General features: G+C 40.4%; 1 protein-coding gene across 1 annotated transcript in view; it reads right to left on the reverse strand.

Moving 5' to 3' along the window:
* Positions 1-5,695, reverse strand: part of SEPTIN9 (septin 9) — a 259,663-nt gene extending 253,968 nt beyond the window's left edge. The window contains exon 1 of the mRNA XM_060764567.2: positions 5,416-5,695. Within this exon, the coding sequence (XP_060620550.2) occupies positions 5,416-5,437 (22 nt within the window). The 5' untranslated portion in view covers positions 5,438-5,695. The remainder of the gene's footprint in view (positions 1-5,415) is intronic.
* Positions 5,696-12,271: the final 6,576 nt, after the last annotated feature.

Below are 12,271 nucleotides of genomic sequence, written 5' to 3' on the forward strand. Positions count from 1 at the left end.
CTCCCAAGGAAGGGAAGTCCACAGCCTGTGAGTAGGCACCAAGAAGGTCCTCGTCTGTGTCCTTACCTAAAACAGTGGTAGGGCTTAAGGAAAGCCCTCCTTCAAGGATCATAAGACTCAGGCAGATTCATAGAACAACTATGTGTTTTATATTTCAAAGCACCGGAAGATATTTCCCTAAGGTGTAATTTTAAATACATCTCTGAGGAGTTGGCACCATGTGTCTATTCTCAAAACACAAACATAAATCAGCTCAAATACACATTCAGTGTTAATTTTCTCACCTGGAGAAATTGGGTATGTATTAATGCATGGGAGGAGTTTTCCAGGAAGAGTTTGCAGTGATTTAACTACTGACTACTGAGTCATAATTATGTCTGTCCTGTACAAGATGAGACACTCTGCCGAAAATCAGACTTGTAATTACTACTGATGATTAGAATCAAAATAATAGAAATTATCCTTCCCACTTTCTGTGAACAATTATTATATTATTGGTATGTGCTAGGGTGTGCAAAGTTACGTTTAAAGTAATGAGATATTGTTTAGTTCCAAGGCCTTGACTGGAATTACACAACTAGAATTACACATCTGTGAAAAGTGGGATGCAGCCAAGAAAGCAAAAGTGGGAACATAGTTCAAAGATGCTGTTGTATGAAAGGACTCTAGAGTTCTTGACATTTTCCATCAACACCACACTATTGGACAACAGAATGAGCCATGGCATTTAAAGCGATACACAAATGCATTAAGTCTACAGTGTAGATTTATCCTAAATTTCATGAAGATGTATAAAACAGCATAAACATATTGAATTGGATTTTCCTAATTTCTCCTCTTTTTTGTAGATGTGCAAGAAACCACTCTGCGCTGCAGAATCAAAGAAATTATGCTTGGAGCTTCAAATCACATCAGGATAAATCCTCCCAGGAATACATGTGGCATGATGTTTCTGATTTTAATTCCAAAAGAAAGAATGCCGCTGCTTCCAAAAGTTCGGGAAATAGAATGCAAGTATTCTGAGAATGGCCAAATGCCCTAAAGGCACCAGATCCCGTCTGCTCTTGGAAGGCAAACAAGGTCAGCCCTGGTTAGTGCTTGGATGGTAGACCTTCAATGAATACCAGATGCAGTGGGCTATATTTCAGAGAATGGAAATAGCAAAACTGCCTTTGAGTGTTCCTTGCCTAAGAAAACCCTATGAAATTTATGGGGTCTCCATAAGTCGACAAGCAACTTGGAGGCGCACACACTCATTCTAAGAACAGCCTGCCCCCACTGGCTCTTCAGCTTCATAAACTTTGCCTTTCTGAGCAGAATTACTGTCGTTGCTGGCTTTGAAAGCAGTTGTGAGATCATAGTATTATGTGTGCCAAAATGTGCAATAAATCTGGGGCTGTATTACACTGTGCTCTCTTCTAGTAACCAAAGGGGCCCATGAGCTTCCAATGATGCTCAGAAGAAGGAAAAAAATAGTGATATACTGCCTACATCACCTTCTATTTATGTCACTCTGATAAATAATGGAACTTACTGTGGGCTTCTAAACCACCAGAATAAAATTCCCTATGTACTAATAAATAGGGGAGAAAGGGAGAGGAATACCGACTCAATGGGCATAATGTCATAATAGGCAAAAAGAGGAGCTCGGCTACCAACTGAGTAGATATATTGGTGTTGCTCTTAGTAACCACCTGGGTCTTCACACAATTCTTGTTTGCTGTAGCCACGTGGGATTCCTGTCTAGGAAATTTCACAGGGTCACATACAGTTCAGTAGCTAGCAGGGATAGGCTGGGCCCTTTTTCACACTGCAGAAGAAAAAATATTAGGGTTTATTTTATTTTATTTTGCTAGGCAGTGTGGAATTCTGTAGGTACCTTGCTGGTTTATATATCCTGTACGAAGTAAAAGCATTGCATTAGACTTTGGTTCAGTTTTGTTGCTAAGTATTGTATATGAAATGAAGAGATCACCTGGCTTGGAGATCAGTAGCGCAGTCTGTTACTTCGTGGGCCATTCTAGCAACTAGACTGCTCTCAGACATCTCCAATGAAATGACTAACCTAATTGTACTTACATGAAATTGTGTATAAATTAATCCCAGTTGCCCCTTTCTTTTCATGCCAACTTGCTTCAGGAAGCAAATACACATTTGAAAAACCAACAAATAACAGCAGCAGGAATGTGGTTTGGAGCAAAGAAGCTGTATTTCCCCTACAGCTAGAGGCTAGGATGGCAAACTGCCATTTTATATTCTACCAAAATCCTCTCAGTGTCACAACTAGATCATTCTGGGTCACTGTGGAAAAATTAAAATGGCAATTTACTAATCCAGTCATAGTTGCCAAGTAAGCCCAGTGATGGGGTATCAATTTACTAATTCATGTTGTTAATTGCTTTCAAATTAACATTGACATATGGTGACCCCGTGAATGAGAGACCTCTAAATCACCTTATTATCAGCAGTCCTCAGATCTTACTGACTCAGAACAGCCATAGCTTCTTCTCCAGCACAACATTTCAAATGAATTGATTTTCTTCCCATCAGTTTTCTTCACTGTCCAGCTTTCACAACAATATGTGAAATATGGAAAATATACTAAAATGCTGACACTGGAAGGAGTCATATTTATTTACAGTATTTATATCCCGCCCTTCTCATCCCACAAGGGACTCAGGGCGGATTACAATGCACATATATGTGGCAAACATTCAATGCCATAGACATGCAACATATATAGACAGACACAGAGGCAATGTAACATTCCAGCCTTCTGGCTTCATGAGGATATGCTCGATTCTGGCCACAGGGGGAGCTGTGGCTTCACCTTCACGAATTTCAGCCACCTTAACCACAGCTTGTTTAATTTATATCTTATCTTTCCCTCAACATGAAACACAAGTCAGTTTACAACATAGTTTGAAACAAAGTACAGCTTCTGTTACAATCACTGAAACGCAAGATAGTAGTTCCTACACTATTCTTTCCAACTACATAATTAAAAAGTGCATGTTGGTAGGTCACATACTGTATGACAAAAATGTAATCTGAGAAGTATCCTTTTATTTGTCATCTCCCTCTGACACAAATCACTCTTAAAAAGAACCTTTATGTTCTGAAGGAATTAGGTTTACCAAGTCAGGACTAGCCCAGGTCCTGAGAAACGAGGACCTAGAAACAACCCTCTTGTATTATTTTAAGTGATAGCAGCTCATGATATCAATAAGACTGATCATCAGCATCAACCACAGTTTCATGGAGTCCGCCATTCAGATAAAAACAGGTCTAATTAATCAGTGAAATACTGTATGTACATGCTCCTTTTTAAGGCAGCACTTATCATCTTGAGTGCTGCCTTGAGAACTGAGAATTGGAGAAAAGGGACCCATCCTCACTACCAACTCAAATGCTATCCACACTCACTGCTGATGTTGGCTATGTGAAGGTACTGTACACACACACACACGGTATGCATACAGATGAAGGCCACCAAGTTTATAGTGAGCAGGGGGTACGGACAGTACACACAGACGGTGGTGCTGGGTACTGTGCAGTACAGTCCCATAATCCTCTCACATGCTTTGCATCTGCAAGTAGGTTTAAGTTGACCTCTAATATTTTCATTGCAAGTCACAATAATGTAAAAGCTACCAGAAGTTAGGACTCACAATGGCTACTCCTTAAGTAAGAAAATTCTCTCATCTCTAATTTAGAAACACATGCAAAACCCAGGAAATTGAATTCTTTGATTGAACTCAGTATTTCAACTTGTTCCTGGAATATAAAAGTGACGCGAGTCCCAAATCATTCCAAATCAATCTGTGAAAATGGTAAGTTATAAAGTAATACTGTTCATACAGAAAATAGTATGAATCTAATTATCTATCCCATGTTGCATTAACAGAAATCTGCAGCTCCATTCTGTATATGATTCTCTTAAGTAGGAAAGTGTTGTGAATTTCCACATAGCAGATGGCACAGGAATGGCATAGGACTATTCTATCCATGCCATCTAGATCCTAATCAAATGGGTTCTTCTGCTTAATCTTAAATTTTAGTCTGCTAATCTACTGACAAAAGTCCAAATGGTAAAAGAAGAATTGAGTAGCAGTCACTTTTCATGTATATTCTTTTCTTTTCTTGTTAGGTTTAAGTTTGATTTGTAAATTTTTCAGTTTAAATAATGCACCAGTAAGGCCTTCTCGCGGACCACCATCAGAATTTCGGGGGGGGGGGGGGGCTGAAGCCTGGTGTCTTCAAATATACATTATCTAACATTCAGGCCAGTGGCCTCCCTCACAGAGCTCAATCAAGACATCCATAAGCCGTGTCCTTTCTTTGAACAAGGGGGAATTTTTCTATCCCTGTCACATTTTGAGGCCCCTCAAAATCTGAGGCCCTAAACAAGAGTGTCTGTAAATCTAGCACTTCAGGCAGTCAGCTTCTTAATACTTCACACAATCCATTAAATTAATTTACAATCTGCCCTCATATTAATAATGTCTAGGAGTCCTTGTGACAAGTTCCCAGTCCCCAAGGTTATACAAAACAAGCTACAAATGAGTGGAATTTTTCTGATAAAATGTTAGGTTTGCTTTTGACAGCATTGGATTTCAAGCCACAGTGAACTCTCCTATAATGTCCATGTTTCAAGAAGTGCATATCTGAACTACTTAGATGTAAAGAGGAAGAAAGCATGCATCTACACTGTACAATTGATGCAGTTTGACACCACTTTAGCTGCCATGGCTCAATACTACCAAATCCCAGGGTTTGTAGTTTTACAAGATCTTTAGTCTTCTCTGCCAAAGGGTCAGTATCCCATCAAATGCTATATCCCAGGATTCTATAGCAATGAACTAAAGCAGCTAAAGAGGTGTCAAAATGCATTGTAAATGCACCCACAGAAATAAGCAAAGGCTAAATCTATGTGCTTGTTTTACTGCAATGCAACAAGCAGTCCTTAGAAACCACAGGAAGTCAGCATAAGCCTTCCAGAGTTCAGTATGTGGGACTTGTGCCATCACCATCTTTCCTTTCAATTACACATTTTCACCATATGAGTTGAACCCTACACTATTCTGAACCTGTTTTGGATAAAATGGAAGTGAAAGTGGGTGGAAAAATGCAACTCCAATACACCCAAATTATACATTCAGAAAAAAATCAAGAAATATCCAATTAAACGAGAGAGTGAAGGAAGGAGGGAGAGAGAGGTGTTAGTTTTTAGGCTATGTATGCTTATTTCACAGAAGCCCCTTTTTGTCAATGGTTGTTCATATACAGCAAACAACTTTGAACTTTACAAAATACATAGCAGATAAAGCAAACGGAACAAGGCAGCCTTTCTCTTCCTTTATGTATACAGTGCCCAACAGATGGGTTCAAAGCCCCTGAACAAACTCCACTCACCTGTGTACGATGTCTTTCTCATGCTGCCCTTCACCCAGCTGTTACATAGGAAGAGAGTCAAAGTTTCTCCAAACTACTCTGGCAAATAATCCCCAGGGCAACTGTTTTAATAATCCTTTTGTTCCAGCAGGCAGAGCTCGGCAGGGAAAGCGCACTCCTCCTACACACGTTGCATGTACTCACAGACACCGTTGAACCGGAGAGGGAGTCCACAGCACTCCCATTAATTAGAACACACCTTTTCTAATCTTGATATACAGTTGTGGGCTGTTCCAACTAGGCTAAAGACAAGCAAGGCAGCTCTGAGGAGAGCTCAGCTGCAGCAATGCTTTAACCTTTTCCCCCTCTTTGAGCAAATTAGCCCTGACACATGTTGCTACTCTTCCGGGCTTCCCATATTCCCTCCAGGTTTAACCTGTGTGTGCAGAGGGGGAGGTCTTTTTGACTTCCACCCCACTGGGTCCCACACACCACTTGCTCTCTCTTCCGCTCTGTGGCTCAGGTCAGAGTCAGGTTCAGGCAGAGGCAAGTAGGCTCTAGTTCAAAGTACATTGTGGCCTGTCAACCTGTATATAGTAAATAGAGCTCCCTGCTTCCCTCCACCGCCCCTTGGAAAGCACACAGAAAGGAAAGCCTTGCTCAAGGCTGCAAGTTATGCAAACAGACTTGCTCAGATTCATCCTGGAAACTTAAAAGGCTACGTGTATATATGCAGCAAGCAGTTCATTGCTTGCAAAGAAAGTGAAACAATGTCAAACGGCATGCCATACAGGTGTCTGAAACTGTACACACAATGGTATAAACTTTAATATTTTATTTCTGGGAAGCTTAGGTTTGATATTCCTTGGGTCTATTGTAACATTCAATGCTATATAAGGTACCATATGTCCAGTTGTGTGAGTGTGGGCGGAGGGAGGGGGGGTACTTGTTCCAGCATACAGATCTTAGCCTGGTCTTGAAAGTGAGGTAGGGTTGCCAGAGTAAAATCTAGAGATGGCTCCTGTAGTATTAATGGTATGGAAAAGAGGCAATTTCAATAAGTGTGGCCTGTTACCTGGTCGCATTACAAACAACAGTACCTGAATTTCCTTCTACACAACAATTTTTCTGACCTTGGACACTCATGGTTTTCCTCCTCACCTCTCTCCAGTTATAGAATCATAGAGTTGGAAAAGATCACAAGGACCATCCAGTCCAACCCCCTGCCATCAGGAATGTCCTCAGGGTAAAGGGAGGATCTTGGGCTGACAACACTGCCTTGAGGTGTATATGTATATATTGCTCAATTCTTGATCACCTGCTAACATCATCATTGTAATATTACCCAAAACCTGCTACATATGCCATCACAAGAGTTTGAATTAGATGATCCTCATCTAGCAACTCTGCTCCAGCAAAAAAGACATTGTAACAAATTCAGAAAATGACAGATAACATAGACTGGAATTCAGCATTTCACTTATGGGTGCATATCTCCAAGTTATGGATCTGTAATTGATTTGTATTCATGAAGTCTACATAGTCATAATTATGGCACACTTGCCATTATTTCAAATGCCATCCTGAAGCCACTTTACTGGGCAGCAGCTAGATCAGGTGAAGGAGATATGTATGTACAACTGGAAATTGGGGCACAGGAGGATGCCCTCCCTACATTGAGTGAGGCTCTCAATCAGAAGCATCATCCTTGTTGCAACTTCTCATTGTTGTCTCTCTGGGTTGTGGGAGGGGCAGAGAAATGTTATCTCAATTGCCAGTTGAATGACCATCACCCAGTCTGAGAACTGGATCAGGAGATACTATTTGGTTATGCAGACATCATTAAGTACTAAGGAGTTATACATACATAATTTTAAAAAGTGGGGAGAAGGGAATGAAAATCATAAACTAGGAAATGGTCAGAAATATTCCAGATCTTACTTCCTCCTTACTCACACACCTTATTAAGGAAGCATTGGTGGGGCTAAAAGATAGCCAGCTACTGCTGCGTAGCACTAGAAATAATGCTTGATGGTTTTCATGTTGCTTTTAAGCAGTCTATGGAGAAATTTGGTTCATTTTACATGTTTATTTCCTGGCTATAACAATTATATGGTGAAGTCAGGATTGTAAAGAGAGCAATGCTTTGTTATATTTTTTCACTTTTATTTTTAATGATCTAGGCTACAGGGAACATTAGTTCAATTTCAATACTAATTTTCTTCAATCTGGACATATTTTTTCTCATTTCTACGTGGTTACAGATGCTTGAATTCTTGCAGTTGGGTTCACCATGCTACTGAACGCTTATGTGCCTTTTTATTTATTTGGTGTCTAAGCTTAGCTCATCACTTAGCTATCACACTAGGTCTTTATAGTATTATATACAGATGTAGTGACTAACTCCTAACAATGCTTTTTAAAACTTGCTTTGGGTAGCTAGTGAGGTGAGATGTTCTCTATTTTTTGCTGATCATGTTAGTGGAGGGTTTCTGGGGGCAGTTGCTTTTTACCTTGCCTGTTGTAGGCAGTCACACACAGGTACTTCATTGCATTTTTACTGCTTGCATGCCAATGCAACCTGACACCAGAAGTCTCTTTTTCCAGCCCTCCTATATCATCCTCCCAAAACTCATGGGGGTAAAAAATGTCTAGATAGGCACAATGACAAGCCCAACTTGCTACCCACAAGGTTGAAAGGCACACTCTATACAAGCTCCATACCATCATCTAAACTTCCATCCCAGTATTCTGTCGCCTGTAGGTTGAAGGGTAGATGCAAGAAGATAGACCTCAATGAGTTGTTGCATGTGCCTGCCATATGAATATATCCTTGTCCAATAGGGAGAACCCACTAAGGCTATCATATTTTACAACTCTGTCAAAGAGAGAATTTCAGCAAAAAAAAAACCCTGCCCCTACTAAAATTCCTTCTTCTGCACAGCCAAGGAAAACGTGGACTATGAATGCTGTCATCCTGTGTGGAATCATCTAGGACACATTATTTCATGTTGTGCCCTACTAATCACCACTAGTTATTAATAAGCAAGCTTAAACAGAGCTTGTTCCAGATTGATTTTTTTCCTCCTCTTTTCATTTATCCGATTCATGTTACAGAATTTTGAAGCTCCTGGCATTGTGTTGTTTTGTACCTTTGAGTCACTTAGGACAACCCTAGAGTGAACCTATCACAAGGTTTTCTAAAGCTAAGATTGTGTGATTTGCCCATGGCTGAGCAGAGAACTGAAGCTTGGTCCCCAGAGTCATCATCCAGTGCTCAATTCACTACACCACACTGGCTCTAGCATTTACAGTGGTTTAAAATCTATTTTGAATAGCCTATATCTGAAAACTCTGGGTTTTTCTCTTTACGGAATATTCCAAATACTTGTTTTTTCCCCGGTCCTCTTTCTTTTGTCTTTCACTCACACATACAAAGAGAGGCGGGGAGAAAGAGTGAGAGAGGGAACTAAAGAGAGAGAATTCTACACTGAGGAATTGCATCTAATAACTGTGGTTTCATTCTTATTAGTACTAATCTAGGCCAGTGGTCTGCCATACTTCTTCTTCTCTGCCTGCGGCCAGATGTAAAAAAAAAAAGTACAACTCTAAAAATACCAAAAGAGTTGTTTAAGGCATAATGGCTACATAACATATATTCTTTTCCTTCTCCTTCTTTTCTGCCTGGATGTCAGAATTGCCAAGAGGATCAGGCCTTTTGCTGGAGAAGGCAAATCCATGTTTAATATCGAATATATCCCACAGGCAACAAAGAAGAATATCTTTAAAAAATAATTTGTGTGAGTTTAAAGTAAGATAGTTGGGGTGGGGGATTCACAGTTCATTAAGAGGGGGATTAAAAGAAATGGCAGGAATCAAACCAGAATGTTGGTAAAGAAAGTGTGGCAGCTGCCCTCACATTTTCAGTTGTGTCTTCAAGTCATTTTCGATTTATAGGGGCTCTGAAGTGACCCGGTGGTTGGTTTTTCTGAGGTTGAGAGTATGCAACTCACCCAAGGTCACCCAGTGGGTTTACAAAGCCAAGTGAGAATTGACAGCTTTTGAAAGAAATACACATTTCATTATAATTGGAACAGCAGCTTGGTTTTTATGTGCTTTTCACAGGTGCCCAGTACACAGAAATTTAACCAGTTGAACATGTTCTCATAAAATGAGATGCAGTAATAGGAAAGCCTTCCTGCATACATTTCATTTCTTTCTGTTGTGCAAATATAAAAGGTATCGGGGAACAACAGAAAACAGGTGCAGTGGTTCAAAGCACCCATGACAGCTTAACTGATCTCTGTTTGACCACATGAGGAGCTCTGGAAATGACATGTGATGTTTGGGCTGGAAATCAGTACATTCCATACATGGCAACATTTCATGATGCAAGAGAAAATGAGGAGCAAATGCCACCCATTGGATTTCAATAGGGGCCGCAGTGGCATAATGGGTTACACCCTTGTGCTGCTGAAGGTTAGCAGTTGAAATCCACGAAACAGGGTGAATCTGTCAGCTTCAGCTCCTGTCAACCCAGCAGTTTGAAAACATGCAAAATGTAAGTAGATAGGTATCACTTTGGCAGGCAAAGGCAAAGAGATACTCCAAGCAATCTTGCTGGCCACACAACCAGGAGGTGATAACACAGGCTCCTTGACTTGAAAATTGAGGAAACACCTCCCCAGAGCCAGAGAAGCTGAAAACGAAAAGAGAAGCCTCTGCCTTTGTTTGTGTTTTAAAGGCATTGAATGTTAGCCTGTAATCTGCTCTGAGTCCTCTAAGGGAGAAGGGTGGAGTATAAATAAAGTGTCTTGTTATTGTTAATGGCTGTTCAGAGACTCATACCCACAAGCCTTGTATCTAAATCCAAACCCCACTATCCTGACCAAACAGGACAAACTGCAGCCTTCTAGGTGTTATTGTATCCTTTCAGCTCTAGTCATGATGCCTAATGATGAGGAAGACAGGAGTTGTAGTCCAGCATCTGGAGGGCCACATAAAATGACATGGTGGGACAGATTTGGCCCACAGGCCTTGTGTTTGTCACATGTGCATTAGAGAGAGCAGAAGCAAAGGCACGTGCCCTTGAATAGAATAATCTGTTGCTGATAATTTCTCTCATTTTCATAGAATCATAGAATCATAGAATCATAGAGTTGGAAAAGACCTCATGGGCCATCCAGTCCAACCCCCTGCCAAGAAGCAGGAATATTGCATTCAAATCACCCCTGACAAATGGCCATCCAGCCTCTGTTTAAAAGCTTCCAAAGAAGGAGCCTCCACCACACTCCGGGGCAGAGAGTTCCACTGCTGAACGGCTCTCACAGTCAGGAAGTTCTTCCTAATGTTCAGATGGAATCTCCTCTCTTGTAGTTTGAAGCCATTGTTCCGTGTCCTAGTCTCCAAGGAAGCAGAAAACAAGCTTGCTCCCTCCTCCCTGTGGCTTCCTCTCACATATTTATACATGGCTATCATTTTTGCAGGTTTGTTTTGTTTTACTGCTCCATTAGTTTGCCAACACACGTGTTAAACTGTGCAGAATAATCTACAGAACATTGCCTAATATTAAAACATATTTTGCTAGCAGGATGTTGTGTTTTTGAAAGCTTTTTCTACTAATATATACATTATATAAACCAAGTTCCTTTTCTATGAAGCACTGTGTCAACCTAGCAAAGTTTCAAAGAATAAGGAGCAAGCCTCTCTTGCAATCTAGTTCTTCAGAAGGCTCCTAGAAAGAGTTTAGACTTGTTCGCAAAACTGCCCCAGCAACTGGTTGCTGCCAAATGTAGGAGCTGGTGTTAGTGTTTATACCTGGTGTTCTTTCTTCATGTGTATCTGAGCATTTATATTGGAACAATTTATTTTCTGGTTCAACCAAAAACAAGCAGCACATATATGCAGGCAAACCATCACATTGAAGATACAATGGGTTCAAAGATCACTTCTGTGAACTGGTCAAACCACTTGGCAGCTGTAGCTAGTCAAGCTCCGCTAGCCACAAGTCACCTGGCAATTTATGATGACCCCATGAATTCTCTAGGGTTTTCTTAGGCAAGGGATACTTGGAACTAGTTTTCCAAGTTTCTTCCTCAGAAATATGGCCTATAGTACCTGGCATTCACTGGTGATCTCCCATCCAAGTAATAAGAAAAATTGCCTCTACTTAACTTCCAAGATCAGACATGTTCTTTACATTCTTTCTCTTTATTGCATGCTATAGCTGTACTGGGCAATTCAAACAACAGCATTTCCTTATTGTTAACGATTTCATTGAAAAACTGTAGAACAATGTTCCTATGATCTTTGGAACAGAAAGATCAGGCAGATCTGTGTTGACCTACATGACATGGTTTGAGGAACTATAAAGCCAGAGCATGTGGGGTTGAATATTTCCATGCATAACACACACACACACACACACACACACACAGGACTCTTCTACACAGCTGTATAAAATCCACATTATCTGCTTTGAACTGGATTATATGGCAGTATAGACTAAGATTATGGATTCTTTGGCAGTGTAGAAGAGATCCCAGAGAAAAGAGAGAGACTGAAAGTGAGAGAGAAAGCAAGAACAATGTTTTATTTTCTTTCTTGGTAGCAATTTGTTTCACACCTGATTTAGTAATAAGCATTTGCAGCCGTAGTTTTTCCACTATATTACACAAAGAATTATAGTCTATAAAAGTAAAATGTCAAGTTTTCATGGGAGACTGAAGAACATTTTGTAGAGACCTATGTATATTAAGCTTAGCTTTCAGAGGCAACTGAGACCCCTTCTACACGGCTGTATAAAATCCAGATTGTCTGCTTTGAATTGGATTATCTGGCAGTGTAGACTCAGGCCCTTTCTACACAGCTGAACATT

The sequence above is a fragment of the Anolis sagrei genome, chromosome 2 (assembly GCF_037176765.1).
Source record: "Anolis sagrei isolate rAnoSag1 chromosome 2, rAnoSag1.mat, whole genome shotgun sequence".
Classification (NCBI taxonomy): Eukaryota; Metazoa; Chordata; class Lepidosauria; order Squamata; family Dactyloidae; genus Anolis; species Anolis sagrei.